Genomic DNA, 25000 nt, shown 5'->3' with positions numbered 1-25000 from the left:
TGACACGCACTGCTAAGAACCTATTTTTCTCAATATCTAGATTTTTTTGGCCCCCTCAGATTTCTGTGTTTCTGCAGCGCGTTTCAGGTTTATTGCTGTAGTCTGACTCGTGCGTTACAGCGGGGTGCCGGCGCTCTCACGAAAGCCGTTCCCGTTAATGACACCCCGCTGGGCTCCTGCGTGTAAATGCGGGCCCCGGCGGAGCGCGCGAGGGGCCGCCGGACCCTAATGACTCACCGATGGCGCGGCTGCTTCTGCTCTCCGCTAACAAGCGTCCGCGGGCTCCGCTTTCACCCCAGAGACCCCCGTCGAGTCAGACTCGGGTTACAGCGATACCTGCGTGATTACCAGAGCCGGGCCGTCCGCACGCAAGCCCGCTCAAATATACACCAGAGGTTCCTGAAACAAGCCTCTACTGATCACCCGGGCTGCGTTTATTTGACCGAAATTACTGTCAAAAGTGTCAAATATTATTCTGAATTAAAATCGCTGTTTTCTCTGTGAACGTGTGTTAAAGTGTCATTTATTTCGGTGATTTTCAGCATCATTACTCCAGTCTTCAGGGTCACACGAGCTTCAGAAATCAGAATAATATACTTATTTATATATACGACACTTACTGCTCGAGTAATAACTTTTATTATTATCAATGCTGCGCTGCTCAATATTTTTGTGCAAACCATCATACATTTTATTTCTCAGGATTCACAGATTAATAGCACGAAAAGAACAGCGTTTATCTGAAATAGAAATCTTTCGTAACATTATAAATATGTCTTTACTGTCACTTTTCACTTAATTAAAGCACCCTTGCTGAACAAAAGTTTTTTTTCTTAATTAAGTCCCTCCTCTTCATTACTGTAATGCATGAACGTATTAATTTTTTTTTATTATTATTTATGAATGGTGATTTTTATTTAAATGAGCACCATTTATTAAATATATTAAGCTATTTATTAATATAGAATATAATGCTTATATTTAATTACATATATTTTAATACGTTTTTACATTTATTTCATTTATATTCCAGCACTTTTGCATAGAGAGATGAGAATCTGATTGCAATTTTTATTTTTATTTTTGGTGGAGCCATGAAAATAAAGTCAGAATGCAAAAATGGTCAAAAAATAATAATTCATGCCAACTATAATTTTTTGTGTGCAAGTTATTTATTTATTTATTGTGCCCCACCTTTGAATGTTAATATATTGCAAATAAATTAATTAATAATTAATTAAATTTATAAATAAATTACATTTTAACACACACTCACAAAGAAAACAGCTATATTAAATTGCAAAACGTTTTTCGTAATTTATTACCGTATCTGTGATGCAGAAAAGACTTCTTTCAAAAACGTTTCAAACCCCGACGGTTGGCTCCGGTGTCCCGTGACCTTTGCCCGACCCCGTGCAGACGGACGGCTCGTACGAGAGTCTGCGTGCTCCTCCCTTTCTGAGAAAGCAAACCCGCGCCGTGACCCGCCGTGCCTCGTTTCCCAGCTCTGACTTCATCGGGAACCGTCTCGAAGGCCCCCGGAGACCGCAGAGGGGCCCTCAAACACGCCATCTTGGTCCGAGGTGCTTTTTTCCTGACACCGAATGGTTTTCCCAGCACTGATTATGCGCGTGTTCGGAGCAGACGGAGTCAGGGGGGTCTAAGAGAAGCCACATGCTGCGGCGGCCCTCGGGTCTGCCCTCACTGCTCGCTCTTAGTCCGTGCTTTTCTTGGCCCGCTCAGTTCTGACTGGTTTAACCCGTCAATATAACCGTATCTGAGGCTTCACGTTGATGGCTTTGAATAAACTCTCACGAAAATAATGCTCCTCTCTATTACGGTAACGCACGAACGCATAATCTCTTTTTTTGTAATACTTCACAGCAGATTCACATTATTTTTACGGCTATTTTTAATACCTAAACGTTTCGGGAAATAAATTAAATTTGCATAATTTTTTTACATAATTATTTTCAGTATTTTTTTTTATTAAAATAAGCACTATTTATTATTTATAGAATTAAAATAGCATTAAAATGGCTTTAAATTTTAAAAGTGCTTTAATTGTAAAAAGGCAGTATTTAAAAAGCCAGCACAGATTCTCATTATTTCTTATTAAAATATGCACATTTATATTTTAATTAAATACAATAACATAATTAAAATGTATAATAAAAACAGGAAAATAAGAAATCATTTTTGCAATTATTTAAAAAATATATTTTGTATTTATTATTTTTTTTTTTTTTTATAAGGCAGTATTATGAATATTTAATTGGCACTTAATATAAACAGTAATAGAAATGGAGTGAAATGCACTTAACGGTCATGAAAACGAGTGAAATGTGATCTAGTCGTGTTCTTGACGGGCTTTCGTGAGACTCGCTCTACTCACAAGCAGATTTAGTGCCCTGTTAGAATGATTTACTGCCAACAAGTAACAGGGTTTCTCTTAAAGACTCTTACGCTGGAGAGCTCTTTCCAAACAAGTGTAACGCTACGCAGACCTAATACACATTTTCTAATCCTGCTAAAATAATCGTGTGACATTACAGACGCTCATCTACATATCAATACTGAGCTTCAAACTGGCTTTTTGGTGCATTTTTGATTCATTTCATAAATATTCCACTATTTTCAATTCGGAAGAAATTAAGCGTGTGTATATAATTTTTTTTTTTTAAGCATAGTAAGCCGGCGCGCGAATAAAAATACAAAAATAAAAGTGAAATAAAATAATGCATTTAAATACAGAAAAAAAGGAAAAAATACATAAATGTTTAGAAGAACAGAAAAAGAAACGAACTAAAAAATAGTGCTGTCAAGCGATTAATCACAATTAATTAATGTGTGTGTGTGTGTGTGTGTGTGTAACACTTGCATGTGTATATTTAAGAAACGTTATATTCATATATAAAAATTTTATAATATTTTTTATTATTATTTTAATAGTAATAATTTAATAAATAATTGAATGAAGAATTTAAATATGTAAAAATTAGATTTGTTTTTTTTAATATTGTGTGCGTATTTTAATATGTATTCCGTATACTGCGTAAATAAAACCTTTATTTTATATGCGATTAATCGCTCTGACAGCACCATTAAAAAGTTCCACAAATAAACGCAGGAAAGAATGAATAAAAATGAGTTGAAAATAAATACATAGCATAAAATCTATTTAATTTCGGACTGAGTTTAATTAGAAAAAGAATGGTGTCTGTTTCAGTGGTGAGTTAAGGGGGTTTAGGCCTCCGGTCACTCACCAGCTTTGGGGTTATCGGGGTTTTTATCAGGATGGCAGGACAGGGCTCTCTGTCGGTACGCTTTCTTGATCTGCAAGAGAGGAGAAACAGGTCAGGTCCGGCAGCGTTGGTGTGTTTCTCATTAAACGCCATTCACTGGCTTCTGCTCCAGAGACGCTCATCAACACCATCTTTTGATCTAGACTCATTTTGAAGTGCATTCATGAAGAGACGCCCGCTTTCGGACTCGCTTTACGGTAAAAAGTGAGCTCAGGGAAAGTCGCTTCGATTTGTTCTCATCAGCGCCACCTTTTTATGAAACGTAACTATTCATTTAAGACCTCTAAACAACACGCTGTGGGAATAAATTAACCTTTCATTTAATAGAAATACATAAAGGAAAGAACGCGAACGTTTAAGAGGGTCAACAAGCTAACATAAACGCGTTTGAAATTATTGTAAAAACACGCACAATAAAGAATAAAATTATGAAGAAAAAAATCAAGTTAAAGATAAATACAGAAAATAAATAATTATGTTTTATTAATCGTTTAAATTTAATAATAATTTTAAAATAATTTAACAAATCAAAATCGCATGTTTTCTCAATTTGAGTCTCTAAATATATATGAAAATATAAATATAATTGAGTTGTTTTTTCGTCAATTTTCACTGTATCAGAATATATGAACAATAAAAGCCAGAGGCATCAAATATGACAGACTTAAAAATAAAAAAATAAAAATAAAAATAAATAAAAATAAAAAAATTTCAATACACTGTTCTATAAAAAAAAAAAAAAAACATCTATTCTCTTATCCTATTTTATTTTAAGGTTATAATGATATTCTTTTATCTTTTCCTCATTATTTTCAATGATTTAAAATCATTCTTAAATGACGTACATATGTAAACATTACAATAAAAATATTACACAGTGAATAATTGCCTTTTTTTGCCATAGCTGGCTATAATTATGGCTTTTCTTATAAAAAAATTACGACCATAAGCAATAAAATCCGGATGCATCAAATATGAATCTAAACAAAATGCACAGATATTTTTAAATATATATTTAAATAATATAAAAATATATTAAATATATAAAAACTTAAAAAAATATTTACATACACATTATATACAAATGTTATACATATATACGTTATACACATATAATAAACTCATTTACTAATATTACAGTTATATTTTATGTATATATATATATATATATATATATATATATATATATATATATATATATATATATAAATTAAATATTGAATATAAATACTAAAGTTATTATTTAATTACATTTTTACAATTATGCTCATTAAAACATAATATACAAATACTGAAAATAAAAATATCAATTAAATATATTTCATATGCCAAATAAAAAATATGAAAAATGATAAATGCACAAAAATAAAAAAAGAACAATTAATAGTTTTATTATTTATTATTAATTTTAGAACAATTAATAATCATATTAAACTAACAATATTAGGTCATGCTGATTACGTGTAGGCCTGCTTATTGAAATACTGGATATTTAGACTAAAAAAATCTATAGAGACAGTGAAGTCTTGATCTGTAGCGCCACCTACTGCTCACAAACTACCTCACTCACTTCTATACTGCATTTTACTCTCAAAACACCTTCTTTCTTGTCCCACACGTCGTTATTTCACAGCTTGTTGCCTTCAGTACCTACTTCTACTGTTTCTGGTTTGTGTTTGAAAGCATTCGGGTCACTCGAGCGTCTAAAACACGTCTAAACCCATCTTCAAGACACGTAAAACCCACAAAAGCGTGCCTTTAGAGGCCTGTGGTCAAATATTGAACATAATAACCTGAAGTAAACAAAGTAATTCATCGGTAATACGTGGATTTCAAGCATGTTCTGACACGTGAGCCTCTCAGTTTATTGCCCAAACGAACTATCCATCTATAACCTCCGCGTGAGATATTAAGGATACTATATTATCATGATATTGTATTATTATGTACACTTTCATACGTGATTATTAATGTTAGCTTTATTGACAGAGACGCTCGGAAAGCGGCTTCCTCACCTGCTTCTCCGTCGCGCTCGATTCAATCCCCAATAAAGCGTAAAGGTCCATCTCTAAAATCTCTTTTGTTGACGCCATGACTTATTTTCACTGAATAAAACAATAAACGCGTGAAAATGATATTCCTGGGCTCTTCGGCGGCAGTTTAAAGACTTCTTCTGAGCGAGTTTGAGCTTGTGGACACGTGACTGCCGGAGAGGCGCGGCGCCCCCTTCAGGCGAGGAGGAACGAGCAGATCGAGCGCTATTTCAGCAGGCCTAACCTACTACTTCCAATCAGTTTCTATTCCTTTTCTCTTTTTAATTAGTTTAATTAGTTCATTAAATTAATTCGTTTAATTTTTAGCTTTTTACCACACGCATTCAAGCTAAATTAAAAGGAGAAATGTTGCTGATTTTTTTTTATACTTTTATACTAAATTAATGATTAATACATTTATTTCAAGTTTTAAAAAATTACGATTTTTAAATGCACAAAGCCAAAAACAGTAAAAGGTTGAAATATTTTTTACTATATAAGATACTGCATTTCAATATATTTTAAATATACAGAATATTTTAAAATGTAACTTATTGCTGTGATTTCAATGCCGATTTTTTCGCATGCGATTTTTTAAATATTGATAGTAACAATAATAATAATGTTAATAATAATGTTAATAATAATAATAATAATAATAATAATAATAGTTAGAAATGTTTCTTAAGCGGATCAGCTTATTAAATAATTTCTGAAGGATCACGTGACACTGAAGACTGCTGATTCATTCAGCTTTGATCACAGAAATAAATTACATTTTAAAATATACATTCAAATAGAAAGCATATCTTTTAAATACAAAATGAGTGCATTTTAAACAGTGAAAATATTTAGCAGAATTTCTATCGAATAACCTCTAATAAACCTCTGCCTGTATTAATTCAGCGCGCTCTATGTTATAACACACCGTCGCTGTCTGTTGCATGGAGGGATAAAACACTTTCAGGCATAAACAGAATATGTTGCATTTTTGCACATTGCATCTGATTCATAATCGTAAGATTGTTGATTAAAAACAGGCCGAGGAATGATTTCCTTCTCTTTCTCTGTCATGCATGTGTCAGCTGTGAGTGAATCAGATTCTCTTCTGTCCAGAGCAGAGTGTGTTCACGCTCGCGCATGACGTGCAGGATCGTGTTTTTCTACATGCTGGTGGGTTTTGTACAAATATCTTTTGATCTGATAACACCAGGGTGCTGCGTGATGTCATCACGTCAGATTTATTACTCGGTTAACCAAAAAAAGAGCGTGATTAAATCTGGAGGTAACCTTTCTTATTATTTTGATCTGAAGCAGACAGTTTGGTGACGGGCGTGTCTCTCCGTCTGATTGGACGCTCGTGAGGTTCATTCAGGGACATCTGCAACATATCAAAACAATGCACTATGCAAATTAAGTGAGTGGTGTTGAGACGCGCCCGAGATCAGGATGAGTTTGCTCCTTCGTCGGATCCGGAGAGATGTCTCAGCGATGCACGTGAATGGGTGCCGTCGGAATGAGGGCCCGACGAAAACACATCCCTTACAACCCTTCCCCCAATAAAATAGATCAACATCACACGTTAGTTTAGAGGACGCCTGTGCAGGTTTCCCTCCTGATTCAGACCACAGCAAGCGTTATTGTATTTCCTGGGCTTGCATTTTAGCTAAAAAACGCTGGATTTGTGTCGACCTTTCGTCTCATTCCGACGGCACCCGTTCACACGCATTGCCCAGTCGCTTCTACAAATCTGAGAGCGTTTACATTTTTTGGTGGAGGCAGCCTGTTCCTTTAAAAGGTCTGTCGTCGCGCGCACGCGCTCCGGTCCTCCGGGAATGTTTGGGTTGGATCTAAGCCACGCCCCCCTCGCTCGGTGGGCGTGGCCAGCACATGTGTCAGCAGCGGCGAGACTCCATCCTACAATCTCACCCTGAATTCTTCAAACTGTCAGGAGAGACAAGTCTCCTCGCGTCTCTCTTCTTCAGCACCACGTAAAGGACCCTCTCAGGATCTCAGGTAGGACGAATTCAGACTCCGCGTCTCTAAAAACAACGCGTTTGCCCTCGGAATGCATGAAGTGAGACCCAGTTTAAGACAGAAATCACCTCGGCAGTGTCCTAAATCGACGTGAATATGGCGCCGAGGAGGACAAATCGCCATGTTTTCGTAAAAGAAGCCGAGGTTTTCTTCTGACTGCTCATTGACCCGAATGTGGAAACAGTGTCTCCTTTCAGACCGATCTCGAGGGTGTTCAGGAGCTCCTCAGCAGATGCTGTGAAAGCTGTTTTCGGTGAACCACTAGGATGGCTTTAGGACTGAATGCATTGAACCCCACAGTCTCTGTCATGCGCTTTTAGTTCATTTTACATTAATAAGTGACCTCTGACGCGATCTGCAACGTCTTTTTGCGTCAAAATTATTGCAAAAATAGCGACGCAATTGCATGGGTTCTATCGTTTTTCGATTATTAAAGGAAAACGCGCTCTTTGTTCAATTCTTTGCCAACTGTTGCATGCCAAAAACCTGATTTTAAAATGATTAAAATAAATCATTATTATAAATGTCGCATTATTTTCATGACAGTTCCACCCCCCCAAAAAATAGAGCAATATGATTTTAAAATTATCACTAAAGGGGAAAAAAGTGCAATTGATTAATAATAAGTATATATCATTATATGATAAAATTACCTGAAAATGTTTTTTTGTTCAGTTCCGCTCCGAAAGTGCAACGCGATATGATTTTGAAAATTAAAATTCTAAAAAGAATAACTTTTTAATTATTAAAGGGGGAAAAAAAGTTAAATTATTTTTAAAAAATTCCGTCCCGAAAATAGCATCGCCATATGATATGCAAGTCCAAATTTGTACGTTACTGATATCATAAAAAAGGCCGTTTTGATTGATTGTGTGCTGGATGTTTTATTGTAGTAATACAGTAATACTCCAGTAACAGGTCGTTTATTGTAATGATTGACTTCCTGTGTGTTCTGCTCGCTCGGTAAAAGGCAAGTAAGGGCTTATGGGTGCATTTAAATGTATTTATGAGCAAGAGCTGTTTTCTTTGGCTCTGAATGAGGTCTGATTCTCTAGATTGATGATGATGATGATGAGGATGATGAGTAATGCATCCAGTCAGCGTGTTATCGTTCTGGCACCATCCAGGCCGTTTTATGTAAGTGGTTGTTTCGCAGGAAGCGGCTGCCGTTCGTCCCGTTAGATTGTGTCATGAAAGCTCGGACGCCGGGGAGGGAGGAAACGTGATAAACTCACACCACTTCTAGGGATGCTCTTCAGAAGTGACAGGCTCGGTCCGTTCCCATGAAGCCTCTGTACTTATACGGCCTGCGCTTTTTTTGTGATCGTATCGTTCACGCGCAGGCTACGATCGCAGCGCTGTCAAGGTCACGCCGTTTCAGTCGTATAGCTGGACGCTTTTGCAAATAAAAATAAAGATAACATCACTATTACTGGAAAATGTGGGGATTTTTTTTTTGTTCAGTTCCACCAAAAGAATGCAACGCAATATGATTATTTTTCAAGGTAAAATGTTGAAATGATCGCTAAAAGATGTATTTTTGTTCGTTTTATTTCCTTGAATATTCCGCTCCAAAAATGCAATGCGATGTGATTTTGAAAATTAAAATTATATGAGGACCAATAACGGAAAATCCAAATAAAAAAGAGAAAAAAAACACAAATGGGGAAAAGTCAGAATATTACAAAATATTAATATGATAGTAAAAATAGTGAGCCAAAAATAAATAATAATAATAATATAATAATAATATTAACATTTTTAAAGTTAAAATGATTATTAAAGGAAAATAAAAATTGTGATATTATTTTCTTGATGAAAAATGGCAATGCAATATGATTTTACAGGTAAAGTGTTACAGTGATTATAAAAGTAAAATGTGTGTTTTAAAGAAAAAAAACTGGGATTTTATTGAAGTGAATTTATTAAAATATTTTTATACAGGATTTATTTATTTTTTTTACAGGAAAGGCATTTTTTTCTTGACATTTCCAGCGTGAAAAATAATGTCTCTTTAAAGGTAAACTGTTGAAATGATCGCTAAAGGACATATTTTTGTTTGTTTTATTTTTTATTATTTTTTATTTTATTATTTCCTTGAATATTGCACTCTAAAAATGCAATGCGATATGATTTTGAAAATTAAAATTCTATAAGGACCAATAACGGAAAATCCCAAAAAAAAAAAAAAAAAAAACACAAATGGGGAAAAAGTCAATATTAAAAAATATTAATATGATAGTAAAAATAGTAACCCAAAAATAAGTAATAATAATAATACTATTAATAAATAGCATTGCAATTGCAAAGCCAAAAATGAAAAGCGATTAAAGGAAAAATGTGCTTTTGGGACATAATTTTTTTGGCCGGTCCCATCTCAGCGAAATTGCAGATTTTTGACATGTTGTGAAAAAAACAAGCCAAGCCAAAACAGAAACGATAGCCGGCATGACGATAATGCTTGAGCGTGATACAGCTCCTTATATCTATCTGCTTGATTTTGGGTCAGAATGTGACCTGGTTTTAAGATGGAGAAAAGCAGCAGCGCTGTGTCGTCTCCCTTCACGTCAAAGCCTTTCCTTCCTGAAGACATCCGACATTCCTGGCATTCACGCTCAGATTCCCCCTTGCGTGAACTTTTGCGCAATACGTCCTGTAAACTGCAGAAGGGGAGTGTTCCTGGTCTTATCTGAGCGGCCGAGCGTGACTCAACACCACAAGCGTGAGCGCTGTTCCAGCAGATCTCCTGAAGATCCGGAGCGGCTGTAGATGTGCGGGAGCTTTCCCGCCGACTTCTCCTTTCCGAGGGGTTCCCCGCGTGGAGCGGCTGACCAAACGGGCCCAAACTTTCCCCCGAGCCGGACAGCTAAAACAGCTAAATAAAGCATCTCTCTGACCTCCCCTCGGCCCGAAACCGACTGAGCTAGAAAAGGGGAAAAACGAATCCCGTGCCAAAGACACTCTGGCACTTTTGTTGAGCTTCGCTGTGGCGTGAGAGCTCTTTTGTCGGCGGCAAATCCCCGCTTTGGCTGATGGGACGGTTTCTGGTTTGTTTTGTGTAAGATAATCGGAAATGTGGAGAAGATCGCGTCGAATCAGCAGATGCCTGAATCAGCAGATGCCCGAATCAGCAGATGTCCGAATCAGCGGATGCCCGAATCAGCGGATGCCCGAATCAGCAGATGTCCGAATCAGCGGATGCCCGAATCAGCGGATGCCCGAATCAGCAGATGTCCGAATCAGCGGATGCCCGAATCAGCGGATGTCCGAATCAGCGGATGTCCGAATCAGCGGATGTCCGAATCAGCGGATGTCCGAATCAGCGGATGTCCGAATCAGCGGATGCCCGAATCAGCGGATGCCCGAATCAGCGGATGCCCGAATCAGCGGATGTCCGAATCAGCGGATGCCCGAATCAGCGGATGTCCGAATCAGCGGATGCCCGAATCAGCGGATGTCCGAATCAGCGGATGCCTGAATCAGCGGATGCCCGAATCAGCGGATGCCCGAATCAGCGGAAGCGGACGATCTTTCGAGCTCGCGATTCGAAAAAAGACGTCTGGCCAAAGCTGTGATGAATACAGTAAAAATTATGAAATATTATTGCCGTTTCAGACAGCTGCTTTCTGTGTGAATCTGTATCGAAGTGTAATTTATTCCTCGGAAGCGCGGCTGAATTTTCGGCGTCGAGTGATTATCGGTGCATTTTTAATTTATTATCGGTGAATATTCCACTCCAAAAATGCAATGCGACATGATTTTGACGATTAAAATTATAAAAGGACAATGATGCAATGCAATATGATTTTACAGGTAAAGTGTTACAGTGATTATAAAAGTAAAATGTGTTTTAAAGAAAAAAAAACTGGGATTTTATTGAAGTGAATTTATTAAAATATTTTTATACAGGATTTATTTATTTTTTTACAGGAAAGGCATTTTTTTCTTGACATTTCCAGCGTGAAAAATAATATCTCTTTAAAGGTAAACTGTTGAAATGATCGCTAAAGGACATATTTTTGTTTGTTTTATTTTTTAATGTTATTTCCTTGAATATTCCACTCCAAAAATGCAATGCGAGATGATTTTGACAATTAAAATTCTAAAAGGACCAATAACGGAAAATCCAAAAAAAAAAAAAAACACAAATGGGGAAAAAGTCAGAATACTAAAAAATATTAATATGATAGTAAAAATAGTAACCCAAAATAAATAATAATAATAACTAGAAAGTACATTTCCTGAAGAAAATGTGAGTGGTGCTTGCCGTGGCAAAACTCGCCCTCGGTTGCTAGGGTCAATTGGTTGGTTGCTAGGAAGCAGCTTGGTAGCTGACAATGATGATACACTTGTCACTATGAATGATATAAACCAACCCCCATGTCTCTATGACGTTCCGATTTAAAGATATGCCCGTTTGAGTTGGGGTTGCTAGGGTGTTTGATAATGGTTGCTAAGGCGTAGATAGGAGATGTCTATGGTGACTCAGGATTGGCAGTTTACTGCCCCGAGTCAAACGAGCCCACCCCCATGTCTCTGTGACGTTCTGTTTTGAAGATATGTAAGTTTGGATTTTGGTTGCTAAGGTCATCGATAATGGTTGCTAGGGCGTGGCTACGAACAGCTGAAGTACTTCACCATTGGCCGTTTGCTGCCCCGAGTCAAACGAGCCCACCCCCATGTCTCTATGACGCTCTGATCCAAAGATACCCATCTGAACCATTATAATGGCAGTCTATGGAATCTGTTGCTAGGGCGCTCTAAATGGTTGCTAGGGCGTGGCTTGACACCTTCATAGTGATTCAGAGACTTTGATTGGTTCGCTGAGTAAAACGAGCCCACCCCCACGTCTCTATGACATTTTAATGCAAAGTTATATTGATTTGCAAAATTCCTATGTAAATTACCATAGTAGGAAAAACACATGTGCAGTTTGACCCTCACCATAGTAAAAAGTTTGGAGGTCTCTTGCCCCCCAGGGGTAAAACTTTTACCCCACTGTGTGGTATGTTCTCGCTCAGCTTGATAAAGTCTTCAAATCTGGTGATTTACAAGTTTGTGCGATATTCTCGCTCTCTGCGCTGATCCACAAAGTTTGGCGCAATGTTAAGTCTATGGATTTTTCGCCCGATTTTTCGCCCGGTGTACGAAAATTCGACGCCCGATCGCTTATAAAAGTCATAGCACATCTTTCCACAATACCCCGCACGATTTGACGCCCGTTTCAGGGGTGTGTGGCAAAAACTGCGGGACTAGTTACGCGCCGAAAATCGTACGGAATCTATAATAAGAATAACTAGAAAGTACATTTCCTGAAGAAAATGTGAGTGGTGCTTGCCGTGGCAAAACTCTCGCTCGGTTGCATGACTAGCATGTCGTTAGCATGACTAAAGATGTCGCTAGCATGTTTTTAGCATGATTAGCAAAGTGACTAGCATGTCGCCAAAGCATGACTAGCATGTCGCTAGCATGTTTCTAGCATGACTAGCAAGTAACTAAAGATGTCGCTAGCATGACTAGCATGTCGCTAGCATGTTTTTAGCATGATTAGCAAAGTGACTAGCATGTCGCTAAAGATGACTAGCATAACGCCAAAGATGATTAGCAAGTGACTAGCATGTCGCTAGCATGACTAGCATGTCGCTAGCATGTTTTTAGCATGATTAGCAAAGTGACTAGCATGTCGCTAGCATGACTAGCATGTCGCTAGCATGTTTCTAGCATGATTAGCAAGTGACTAGCATGTCGCTAGCATGACTAGCATGTCGTTAGCATGTTTTTAGCATGATTAGCAAGTGACTAGCATGTCGCTAAAGATAACTAGCATGCCGCTAGCATGTTTTTAGCATGACTAGCAAGTAACTAGCATGTCGCTAGCATGACTAGCAAAGTGACTAGCATGTCGCTAGCATGACTAGCATGTCGCTAGCATGTTTTTAGCATGATTAGCAAGTGACTAGCATGTCGCTAGCATGACTAGCATGTCGCCAAAGATGTTTTTAGCATGATTAGCAAAGTGACTAGCATGTCGTTAGCATGACTAGCATGTGTCTAGCATGTTTTTAGCATGATTAGCAAGTGACTAGCATGTCGCTAGCATGACTAGCATGTCACTAGCATGTTTCCAGCATAATTAGCAAGTGACTAGCATGTCGCTAGCATGACTAGCATGTCGCTACGATGTTCTGATGCAAAGATATAGGTCTTGCTAAAAGGTTGCTAGGGTGTTTGATAATGGTTGCTAAGGCGTGGATAGGAGATGTCTATGGTGACTCAGGATTGGCTGTTTGCTGCCCAGAATCAAACGAGCCCACCCCCATGTCTCTGTGACGTTCTGTTTTGAAGATATGTAAGTTTTGGTTAAGATTTTGGTTGCTAAGGTCATCGATAAAGGTTGCTAGGGCGTGGCTATGAACAGCTGAGGTAGTTCATGATTGGCCGTTTGCTGCCCCGACTCAAACGAGCCCACCCCCATGTCTCTATGACGCTCTGATCCAAAGATACCCATCTGAACCATTATAATGGCAGTCTATGGGATCTGTTGCTAGGGTGCTCTAAATGGTTGCTAGGGCGTGGCTTGACACCTTCAAAGCCATCCAGAGACTTTGATTGGTTAGCTGAGTAAAATGAGCCCACCCCCACGTCTCCATGACATTTTAATGCAATGTTATTTAGATTTGCAAAATTCCTATGTAAATTACCATAGTAGGAAACACACATGTGCATTTTTCCCTCACCATACTATGTCAATGGGGCAAGTTTGGGGGTCTCTTGCCCCCCAGGGGTAAAACTTTTACCCCACTGTGTGGTATGTTCTCGCTCAGCTTGATAAAGTCTTCAAATCTGGTGATTTACAAGTTTGTGCGATATTCTCGCTCTGCGCTACGAGCCGTCAAAGTTGGTCGCAATGTTACGTCTATGGGATTTTTCGCCCGATTTTTCGCCCGGTGTACGAAAATCGTCGCCCGATCGCTTATAAAAGTCATAGCACATCTTTCCACAATACCCGCACGATTTGACGCCCGTTTCAGGGGTGTGTGGCAAAACTGCGGGACTAGTTACGCGCTTGAAAATCGTACGGAATCTATAATAAGAATAACTAGAAAGTACATTTCCTGAAGAAAATGTGAGTGGTGCTTGCCGTGGCAAAACTCGCCCTCGGTTGCTAGGGTAAATAGGTTGGTTGCTAGGAAACAGCTTGGTAGCTGACAATGATGATACACTTGTCACTATGAATGATATAAACCAACCCCATGTCTCTATGACGTTCCGATTTAAAGATATGCCCGTTTGAGTTGGGGTTGCTAGGGTGTTTGATAATGGTTGCTAAGGCGTGGATAGGAGATGTCTATGGCGACTCAGGATTGGCTGGTTGCTGCCCTGAGTCAATCGCACCCACCCCCATGTCTCTGTCATGTTCTGTTTTGAAGATATGCGAGTTTGGATTTTGGTTGCTAAGGTCATCGATAATGGTTGCTAGGGCGTGGCTACGAACAGCTGAAGTACTCCATGATTGGCCGTTTGCTGCCCCGAGTCAAACGAGCCCACCCCCATGTCTCTATGACGCTCTGATCCAAAGATACCCATCTGAACCATTATAATGGCAGTCTATGGAATCTGTTGCTAGGGCGCTCTAAATGGTTGCTAGGGCGTGGCTTGACACCTTCATAGTGATTCAGAGACTTTGATTGGTTCGCTGAGTAAAACGAGCCCACCCCCACGTCTCTATGACATTTTAATGCAAAGTTATATTGATTTGCAAAATTCCTATGTAAATTACCATAGTAGGAAAAACACATGTGCAGTTTGACCCTCACCATAGTAAAAAGTTTGGAGGTCTCTTGCCCCCAAGGGGTAAAACTTTTACCCCACTGTGTGGTATGTTCTCGCTCAGCTTGATAAAGTCTTCAAATCTGGTGATTTACAAGTCTGTGCGATATTCTCGCTCTGCGCTACGATCCGTCAAAGTTTGGCGCAATGTTAAGTCTATGGGATTTTTCGCCCGATTTTTACCCCGGCGTTTAAAAATCGTCGCCCGATCGCTTATAAAAGTCATAGCACATCTTTCCACAATACCCGCATACGATTTGGCGCCCGTTTCAGGGTGTGTGGCAAAAACTGCGGGACTAGTTACGCGCCGAAAATCGTACGGAATCTATAATAAGAATAACTAGAAAGTACATTTCCTGAAGAAAATGTGAGTGGTGCTTGCCGTGGCAAAACTCGCCCTCGGTTGCTAGGGTAAATAGGTTGGTTGCTAGGAAGCAGCTTGGTAGCTGACAATGATGATGCACTTGTCACTATGAATGATATAAACCAACCCCCATGTCTCTATGACTTTCCGTATGAAAGATATGCCTGTTCGAGTCAGGGTTGCTAGGGTGTTTGATAATGGTTGCTAAGGCGTGGATAGGAGACGTCTATGGTGACTCAGGATTGGCAGTTTACTGCCCCGAGTCAATCAAGCCCACCCCCATGTCTCTGTGACGTTCTGTTTTGAAGATATGTAAGTTTGGATTTTGGTTGCTAAGGTCATCGATAATGGTTGCTAGGGCGTGGCTATAAACAGCTGAAGTAGTTCATGATTGGCCGTTTGCAGCCCCGAGTCAAACGAGCCCACCCCCATGTCTCTATGACGCTCTGATCCAAAGATACCCATCTGAACCATTATAATGGCAGTCTATGGAATCTGTTGCTAGGGCGCTCTAAATGGTTGCTAGGGCGTGGCTTGACACCTTCATAGTGACTCAGAGACTTTGATTGGTTCGCTGAGTAAAACGAGCCCACCCCCACGTCTCTATGACATTTTAATGCAAAGTTATTTAGATTTGAAAATTCCTATGTAAATTACCATAGTAGGAAAAACACATGTGCAGTTTGACCCTCACCATAGTAAAAAGTTTGGAGGTCTCTTGCCCCCCAGGGGTAAAACTTTTACCCCACTGTGTGGTATGTTCTCGCTCAGCTTGATAAAGTCTTCAAATCTGGTGATTTACAAGTTTGTGCGATATTCTCGCTCTGCGCTACGATTCATCAAAGTTTGTCGCAATGTTACGTCTATGGGATTTTTCGCCCGATTTTTCGCCGGTGTCACGAAAATCGTCGCCCGATAAACTTATAAAAGTCATAGCACATCTTTCCACAATACCCCGCACGATTTGACGCCCGTTTCAGGGGTGTGTGGCAAAAACTGCGGGACTAGTTACGCGCCGAAAATCGTACGGAATCTATAATAATAAGAATAATAATAAGTAAGAATAAGTATGAGGAATAGTAATAGTGTGCTTTGCCTTGAAAGGCAAGCACCACTAACTAGAAAGTACATTTCCTGAAGAAAATGTGAGTGGTGCTTGCCGTGGCAAAACTCGCCCTCGGTTGCTAGGGTCAATTGGTTGGTTGCTAGGAAGCAGCTTGGTAGCTGACAATGATGATACACTTGTTACTATGAATGATATAAACCAACCCCCATGTCTCTAAGACTTTCCGATTCAAAGATATGCCCGTTTGAGTTGGGGTTGCTAGGGTGTTTGATAATGGTTGCTAAGGCGTGGATAGGAGATGTCTATGGTGACTCAGGATTGGCAGTTTACTGCCCCGAGTCAAACGAGCCCACCCCCATGTCTCTGTGACGTTCTGTTTTGAAGGTATGTAAGTTTGGATTTTGGTTGCTAAGGTCATCGATAATGGTTGCTAGGGCGTGGCTACGAACAGCTGAAATACTTCACCATTGGCCGTTTGCTGCCCCGAGTCAAACGAGCCCACCCCCATGTCTCTATGACGCTCTGATCCAAAGATACCCATCTGAACCATTATAATGGCAGTCTATGGGATCTGTTGCTAGGGCGCTCTAAATGGTTGCTAGGGCGTGGCTTGACACCTTCATAGTGATTCAGAGACTTTGATTGGTTCACTGAGTAAAACGAGCCCACCCCCACGTCTCTATGACATTTTAATGCAAAGTTATATTGATTTGCAAAATTCCTATGTAAATGACCATAGTAGGAAAAACACATGTGCAGTTTGACCCTCACCATAGTAAAAAGTTTGGGGGTCTCTTGCCCCCCAGGGGTAAAACTTTTACCCCACTGTGTGGTATGTTCTCGCTCAGCTTGATAAAGTCTTCAAATCTGGTGATTTACAAGTTTGTGCGATATTCTCGCTCTGCGCTACGATCCGTCAAAGTTTGGCGCAATGTTAAGTCTATGGGATTTTTCGCCCGATTTTTCGCCCGTGTACGAAAATCGTACGCCCGATCGCTTATAAAAGTCATAGCACATCTTTCCACAATACCCCGCACGATTTGACGCCCGTTTCAGGGGTGTGTGGCAAAAACTGCGGGACTAGTTACGCGCCGAAATTTGTCCGGAATCTAGTATAATAATAATAAGAATAAGTATGAGGAATAGTAATAGTGTGTTTATAAAAGGCAAGCACCACTAATAATAACTAGAAAGTACATTTCCTGAAGAAAATGTGAGTGGTGCTTGCCGTGGCAAAACTCGCCCTCGGTTGCTAGGGTAGATTGGTTGGTTGCTAGGAAGCAGCTTGGTAGCTGACAATGATGATACACTTGTCACTATGAATGATATAAACCAACCCCCATGTCTCTATGATGTTCCGATTTAAAGATATGCCCGTTTGAGTTGGGGTTGCTAGGGTGTTTGATAATGGTTGCTAAGGCGTGGATAGGAGATGTCTATGGTGACTCAGGATTGGCTGTTTGCTGCCCTGAGTCAATCGCACCCACCCCATGTCTCTGTGACGTTCTGTTTTGAAGATATGCAAGTTTGGATTTTGGTTGCTAAGGTCATCGATAATGGTTGCTAGGGCGTGGCTATAAACAGCTGAAGTAGTTCATGATTGGCCGTTTGCAGCCCCGAGTCAAACGAGCCCACCCCCATGTCTCTATGACGCTCTGATCCAAAGATACCCATCTGAACCATTATAATGGCAGTCTATGGAATCTGTTACTAGGGCGCTCTAAATGGTTGCTAGGGCGTGGCTTCACACCTTCATAGTGATTCAGAGACTTTGATTGGTTCGCTGAGTAAAACGAGCCCACCCCCACGTCTCTATGACATTTTAATGCAAAGTTATTTAGATTTGCAAAATTCCTATGTAAATTACCATAGTAGGAAAAACACATGTGCAGTTTTACCCTCACCATAGTAAAAGTTTGAGGTCTCTTGCCCCTTCAGGGTAAAACTTTTACCCCACTGTGTGGTATGTTCTCGCTCAGCTTGATAAAGTCTTCAAATCTGGTGATTTACAAGTTTGTGCGATATTCTCGCTCTGCGCTACGATCCGTCAAAGTTTGGCGCAATGTTAAGTCTATGGGATTTTTCGCCCGATTTTTCGCCCGGTGTACGAAAATCGTACGCCCGATCGCTTATAAAAGTCATAGCACATCTTTCCACAATACCCCGCACGATTTGACGCCCGTTTCAGGGGTGTGTGGCAAAAACTGCGGGACTAGTTACGCGCCGAAATTTGTCCGGAATCTATAATAATAATAACTAGAAAGTACATTTCCTGAAGAAAATGTGAGTGGTGCTTGCCGTGGCAAAACTCGCCCTCTGTTGCATGACTAGCATGTCGTTAGCATGTTTCTAACATGATTAGCAAAGTGACTAGTGTGTCGCTAGCATGACTAGCATGTAGTTAGCATGTTTATAGCATGATTAGCAAAGTGACTACCATGTCGCTAGCATGACTAGCATGTCGCTAGCATGTTTTTAGCATGATTAGCAAGTGACTAGCATGTCGCTAAAGATGACTAGCATGTCGCTAGCATGTTTTTAGCATGATTAGCAAAGTGACTAGCATGTCGCTAGCATGTTTTTAAGCATGATTAAAAAGTGACTAAAGCATGTCGCTAAAGATGACTAGCATGTCGCTAACATGTTTTTAGCATAATTAAGCAAGTGACTAGCATGTCGCTAAGCATGACTAGCATGTCGCCAAAGCATGTTTTTAACATGATTAGCAAAGTGACTAGCATGTCGTTAGCATGACTAGCATGTCGCTAACTTGTTTTTAGAATGATTAGCAAGTGACTAGCATGTCGCTAGCATGACTAGCATGTCGCTAGCATGTTTTTAGCATGATTAGCTAAGTGACTAGCATGTCGCTAGCATGACTAGCATGTCGCTAGCATGTTTTTATCATGATAAGCAAGTGACTAGCATGTCGCTAACATGACTAGCATGTCGCTAACATGTTTTTAGCATGATTAGCAAGTGACTAGCATGTCGCTAGCATGACTAGCATGTCGCTAGCATGTTTTTAGCATGATTAGCAAAGTGACTAGCATGTCGGTAGCATGACTAGCATGTCGCTACGATGTTCTGATGCAAAGATATAGGTCTTGCTAAAAGGTTGCTAGGGTGTTTGATAATGGTTGCTAAGGCGTGGATAGGAGATGTCTATGGTGACTCAGGATTGGCTGTTTGCTGCCCAGAATCAAACGAGCCCACCCCATGTCTCTGTGACGTTCTTTTTGAAGATATGTAAGTTTTGGTTAAGATTTTGGTTGCTAAGGTCATCGATAAAGGTTGCTAGGGCGTGGCTATGAACAGCTGAAGTAGTTCATGATTGGCCGTTTGCTGCCCCGACTCAAACGAGCCCACCCCCATGTCTCTATGACGCTCTGATCCAAAGATACCCATCTGAACCATTATAATGGCAGTCTATGGGATCTGTTGCTAGGCGCTCTAATTGGTTGCTAGGGCGTGGCTTGACACCTTCATAGTGATTCAGAGACTTTGATTGGTTAGCTGAGTAAAACGAGCCCACCCCCACGCCTCTCTATGACATTTTAATGCAAAGTTATTTAGATTTGCGAAATTCCTATGTAAATTACCATAGTAGGAAAAACACATGTGCATTTTTCCTCACCATACTATGTCAATGGGGCAACTTTGAGGTCTCTTGCCCCCCAGGGGTAAAACTTTTACCCCACTGTGGGGTATGTTCTCGTTCAGCTTGATAAAGTCTTCAAATCTGGTGATTTACAAGTTTGTGCGATATTCTCGCTCTGCGCTACGATCCGTCAAAGTTGGTCGCAATGTTACGTCTATGGGATTTTTCGCCCGATTTTTCGCCCGGTGTACGAAAATCGTACGCCCGATCGCTTATAAAAGTCATAGCACATCTTTCCACAATACCCGCGCACGATTTGGACGCCCGCTTCAGGGTGTGTGGCAAAAACTGCGGGACTAGTTACGCCACTTGAAAAATCGTCACGGAATCTATAATAATAATAATAAGTAAGAATAAGTATGAGGAATAGTAATAGTGTGCTTTGCCTTGAAAGGCAAGCACCACTAATAATAAGTAAGAATAAGTATGAGGAATAGTAATAGTGTGCTTTGCCTTAAAAGGCAAGCACCACTAATAATAAAAAGCATTGCAATGGATTTTTTTTGCGGTATTTAATTCACATACGAATAGCTCAAAAGAGCTGCTTTTCTTTGAAACAGAAATATTTTGTAACGTTACACGTCTTAAAGGTCTTAAGTGTGACTTTTGATCAACTGAATGTGTTCTCGAGATCCATGTCTTACAGTAAAACGAAACGAAGCCTTGCTTTATTTCACGGGAAAGCGCACGAATCGAACGCCTTTTCTTTTACATCAATATATCTGAATTTAGTTTTTATTTTAAAGGCTGCCGCTCAGGTCTATCCGGACGCTCACGCTAAGTGCGTGTTTAATTTCCTTCAGAAATCCCTTGAATGGGACCTCGTGGGACACCGGCGCTGAATGCCTGGCCTCTTTCTGGGTCTGTTGTGTTGGGTCAGGGCTTTCAGCTCGTGATGATGGAGCTGCTTTAGAATAGACCTGGACGCTCGGCATTAAAGAGGCGTCTGCTGACCCGTGAATGAATGAATCACGGTGAATCATGCCAGGAAAGTCTACACCCGTGTGGAGAAAGACGAGGACGGCTTTGCGTGTCTGGACTCATCATCCATTCCTCCGCATTAAAGAATGTGTTAAAGCTGCTTTCTGATAAACCCTCTTCACGCCTGCTTTGGATGCTTTGCATCACGATATCATCCAGCTATCTCTTCGCCAGCAGCACCAAATGTGTGCTAATGACTCAGAATTTGTCTGTTATTTTCACATTATTCATCATTTATGTTCGCTAACGGGGAAAAATGCATTCCGCGTGTTTATTAGACCTCGAAGGCGAATTTCACAATCAGTTCTCTTTTCATTTGGGGCTCCGGGATATTAGTTTTATTTTTATTCAGCCATTATTCACAACGGGGAAATTACTAGTTTATTTTTCTTAATTCTGTTTTCCTTTTTGTTCATCCTGCAAATTGTGTCTAATGGAAAGAAAATTAATTCATGTAATTTTAATTCTCTACATGATAGCAATTTAATGAGGCTTTTGAAAATGTTTTATTTATATATATATATATATATATATATATATATATATATATATATATATATATATATATATATATATATATATATATATATAAAAACCATTCACAATAAATAAAACACTATTATTTAATTCGTATTTTTTTACATCAAAAAACTTATTGAAGCATAACAATTAATGTCGTTATCATCAACACATTCAGTTTTCATTTCTACCGTATGCGTGCTCTATTGTACTTTATTTATCGCACTTTATTAATAATAATAAATTAATGCAACACGTAATTGTTTTTATTATTATTTATGAACATCGTGCAATTTTTCATCTATTTAAATGTATACGATACTTAAGCACATCTTTTATAATAGCAATAATAGCAACGTCAATGTAATGTTTGAACAAATTGTATTATTATTTGTATTATTATTAGGAATTTCATCCAATTAATTTATACAGTACAAGTATTTTTTTTTTACAATATTTAGAGTATTTATTCAGTATAACTTCTGTTCCACAGCACCTCATTATTATATTTAAAGAAAATTGTGTATTGTAAAGTGTTTAATTTCTATTATTCTATTATTAATAATTTCTATTATTATCAAACTTTTTGCTGCACAGTAGCAATTATATACATTATATATATATATATATATATATATATATATATATATATGTGTGTGTATATGTATATATATATATATATTTATATATATGTATGTATATATATATATATATATATATATAGTTAAAGCGCACTTTGATGCTATCAGAGATTTTTGTGTGAACCTGAACGAAACTATTATGTCTGTGCTGTTTCTCAGCTTGGCAGCATCATGTCTGGGAAGACGGACGGCGCTCAGAAGAAGTGGGCGGCGGTGCGAGGTCGTCTGGGCTCGTCTCAGGACTCGGACGGCCCGCAGGAGGCCAACCTGGAGAGCGCCGACGCCGAGCTGTGCATCCGCCTGCTGCAGGTGCCCACCGTGGTCAACTACTCGGGCCTGAAGAAGCGTCTGGAGAAGAGCGACGGGGCCTGGATGGGTCAGTTCCTGGAGCTGTCGGGCCTGGACCTGCTGCTGGAGGCTCTGGACCGTCTGTCGGGACGCGGATGCTCTCGGATCGCCGACGCTCTGCTGCAGCTGACCTGCGTGAACTGCGTGAGGGCCGTGATGAACTCGTCCGCCGGGATACACTTCATCGTGGACAACGAGGGATACGTGCGCAAGCTGTCGCGGGGTATTATTATTACTCTCTTATATAGAAGCCTCCTTGCAGTGTACTGCATCGTTTCGCTTCGTTTCAGTCTCTGGATAAAATTGAGTTGTTTTTCATAAATTGCATATGCACACTTATGATTTCATAGGATTGTTTTAATCTCCTTACTGATGAGTGAATTGGGAAATGAGAGAAAATGTCGTGTTTATGAGAACTTAATTATGAGATAAAAAGTCATAATAATGGGAGAGAAAGCACTATTTATGAGATATAAGTCAATTATGAGATAAAAAGTACTAATTATGAGATAAAAATACTAATTATGAGATAAAATGACTAATTATGGGATAAAGTCAAAATTATGACAAGTCAATTACGAGATAAAAATGAGTCATTGTGGGATAGAAAGTCAAAATTATGACATAAATCAATTATGAGATAGAAAATACTAATTATGAGATAAAAAGACAAAATTATGGGAGAGCACTATTTATGAGATATAAGTCAATTATGAGATAAAAAGTACTAATTATAAGATAAAAATTAATAATTATGGCATAGAAAGTCAAAATTATGACACATCAGTTGTGAAATAATTATATTGTAAATTTCACAACTCATAATTATGACTTTAATCTCATTTTACTTATGTCATAATTTTGGCTGTCTCATAATTATGGCATCTCAAAATTTAGACTTTTTACTTCAGAATTGTGTCGTAAGCTATATATACAGCTGTATGTGATTTTTATAGCTATGGCTTTTTACCTCAAAATTGACAGTGTAATATGACTTTTTATGTCATAATTATTACTTTTATATTGGAATTATGAAGTACTATGTCATCATTTTAACCTTTGATCTCAACATAATGCCCCCTAAAAGCTAAATTAAATATGAAACGTAGGAAAAAAATGCATGCAAAAATGCATAAAAAAAAAAAAAAAAATATATATATATATATATATATATATATATATATATATATATATATATATATATATATATATATATATATATTTATTAATTTTTTTATTTTTTATTTTTATTTTTTTTTTTTGCATGCATTTTTTTTCTTAAGTTTCATATTTAATTTTGCAAAAATATATTTATTTATTTATTTTTTTTGCATGCATTATTTTTGCAGGGCTCAAATAAACTATTAATGTAAAAAGAAAATCATTATAGCTACAATTACAGGGATAAAGGCATAGTTTACCCATATATTTACTCACCCTCATATAATTCCAAATATATTCTTTCACGCATGCACATGTTCACAATCCGAAAACAAGCCCGTCGAAGTCACGCAATCACTGTTTCTACATCCGAGCTGCTCCTTTAAAACCCTGCGCCGTCCAGTAGACGAGATAACTCCGAAAACATGCATTCCTCCGGAGCGTTGCTCACAGTATCTGCATTGCCCAATCTTCACACCTATCACATGCTTTGGCTGTTTTTTTTAACCCTCAGAAGTACAAAGTCCGCATCGCGTCTCCAAAAAAATGAGCTCCTAAAAGTAGAGAGGGACAAAACGATGGAGGAGGAAGCTGAAAACGCTCTCTTTGCTTTCCCTTTCCCCCCAGCTTTGGACACGTCTAACACTATGGTGAAGAAGCAGGTGTTCGAGCTGCTGGCGGCCCTCAGCATGTTCTCTTCTGAGGGCCACAGGCTCGCTCTAGACGCTCTGGACCACTACAAGGCAAGTGTTCGTGTGATTCGGACTCGTATCACGCTTTAGATCATACCTCCTGTGATCCTTTGGGGTGGCTTTGTCTCTTTAATATATCACTGCAGGTAAAGTCACACTCTGTAGCTTCTAAGCAGACTTTCTTTGCACGAAAAGACGATTTTCTTTCCGTATTTTTGTCTGGTTTTCCAACGCAAGCGTTCTTTACTAGTTCTTTAGTTTTTAAAGGCACGTATCACTCCTGTTAAGAGATTGCATTTAGTATTTTTGGATTGTATTTAACCGAAATGTTCAGTGGGACGGTTGCCAGGTTGACTGGCGTG

General features: G+C 39.0%; 2 protein-coding genes across 5 annotated transcripts in view; one reads left to right on the top strand and one right to left on the bottom strand.

The window, feature by feature from the left end:
- Nucleotides 1-5515, bottom strand: part of dnajc17 (DnaJ (Hsp40) homolog, subfamily C, member 17) — a 40756-nt gene extending 35241 nt beyond the window's left edge. Inside the window, exons 1-2 of one of the 2 annotated variants that reach the window (XM_043232436.1) lie at nucleotides 5321-5515; nucleotides 3267-3336 (exon numbers count right to left, since the gene is read on the bottom strand). In XM_043232436.1, the coding sequence (XP_043088371.1) occupies nucleotides 3267-3336; nucleotides 5321-5398 (148 nt within the window). In that variant the 5' untranslated portion in view covers nucleotides 5399-5515. The remainder of the gene's footprint in view (nucleotides 1-3266; nucleotides 3337-5320) is intronic. The other variant, XM_043232435.1, reaches the window with a different exon arrangement.
- A 1681-nt stretch (nucleotides 5516-7196) lies between these two features.
- The window catches only part of inf2 (inverted formin 2), a 24697-nt gene continuing 6893 nt past the window's right edge, over nucleotides 7197-25000 (top strand). For all 3 annotated transcript variants that reach the window (XM_043232318.1, XM_043232319.1, XM_043232320.1), the window contains exons 1-3: nucleotides 7197-7354; nucleotides 22597-23008; nucleotides 24574-24689. In XM_043232318.1, the coding sequence (XP_043088253.1) occupies nucleotides 22609-23008; nucleotides 24574-24689 (516 nt within the window). In that variant the 5' untranslated portion in view covers nucleotides 7197-7354; nucleotides 22597-22608. The remainder of the gene's footprint in view (nucleotides 7355-22596; nucleotides 23009-24573; nucleotides 24690-25000) is intronic.

This window comes from Puntigrus tetrazona, unplaced genomic scaffold, assembly GCF_018831695.1.
Source record: "Puntigrus tetrazona isolate hp1 unplaced genomic scaffold, ASM1883169v1 S000000528, whole genome shotgun sequence".
Taxonomy (NCBI): domain Eukaryota; kingdom Metazoa; phylum Chordata; class Actinopteri; order Cypriniformes; family Cyprinidae; genus Puntigrus; species Puntigrus tetrazona.
Note: the sequence above shows the minus strand (reverse complement) of the source record. Positions and strands in the feature narration are given on the sequence as shown.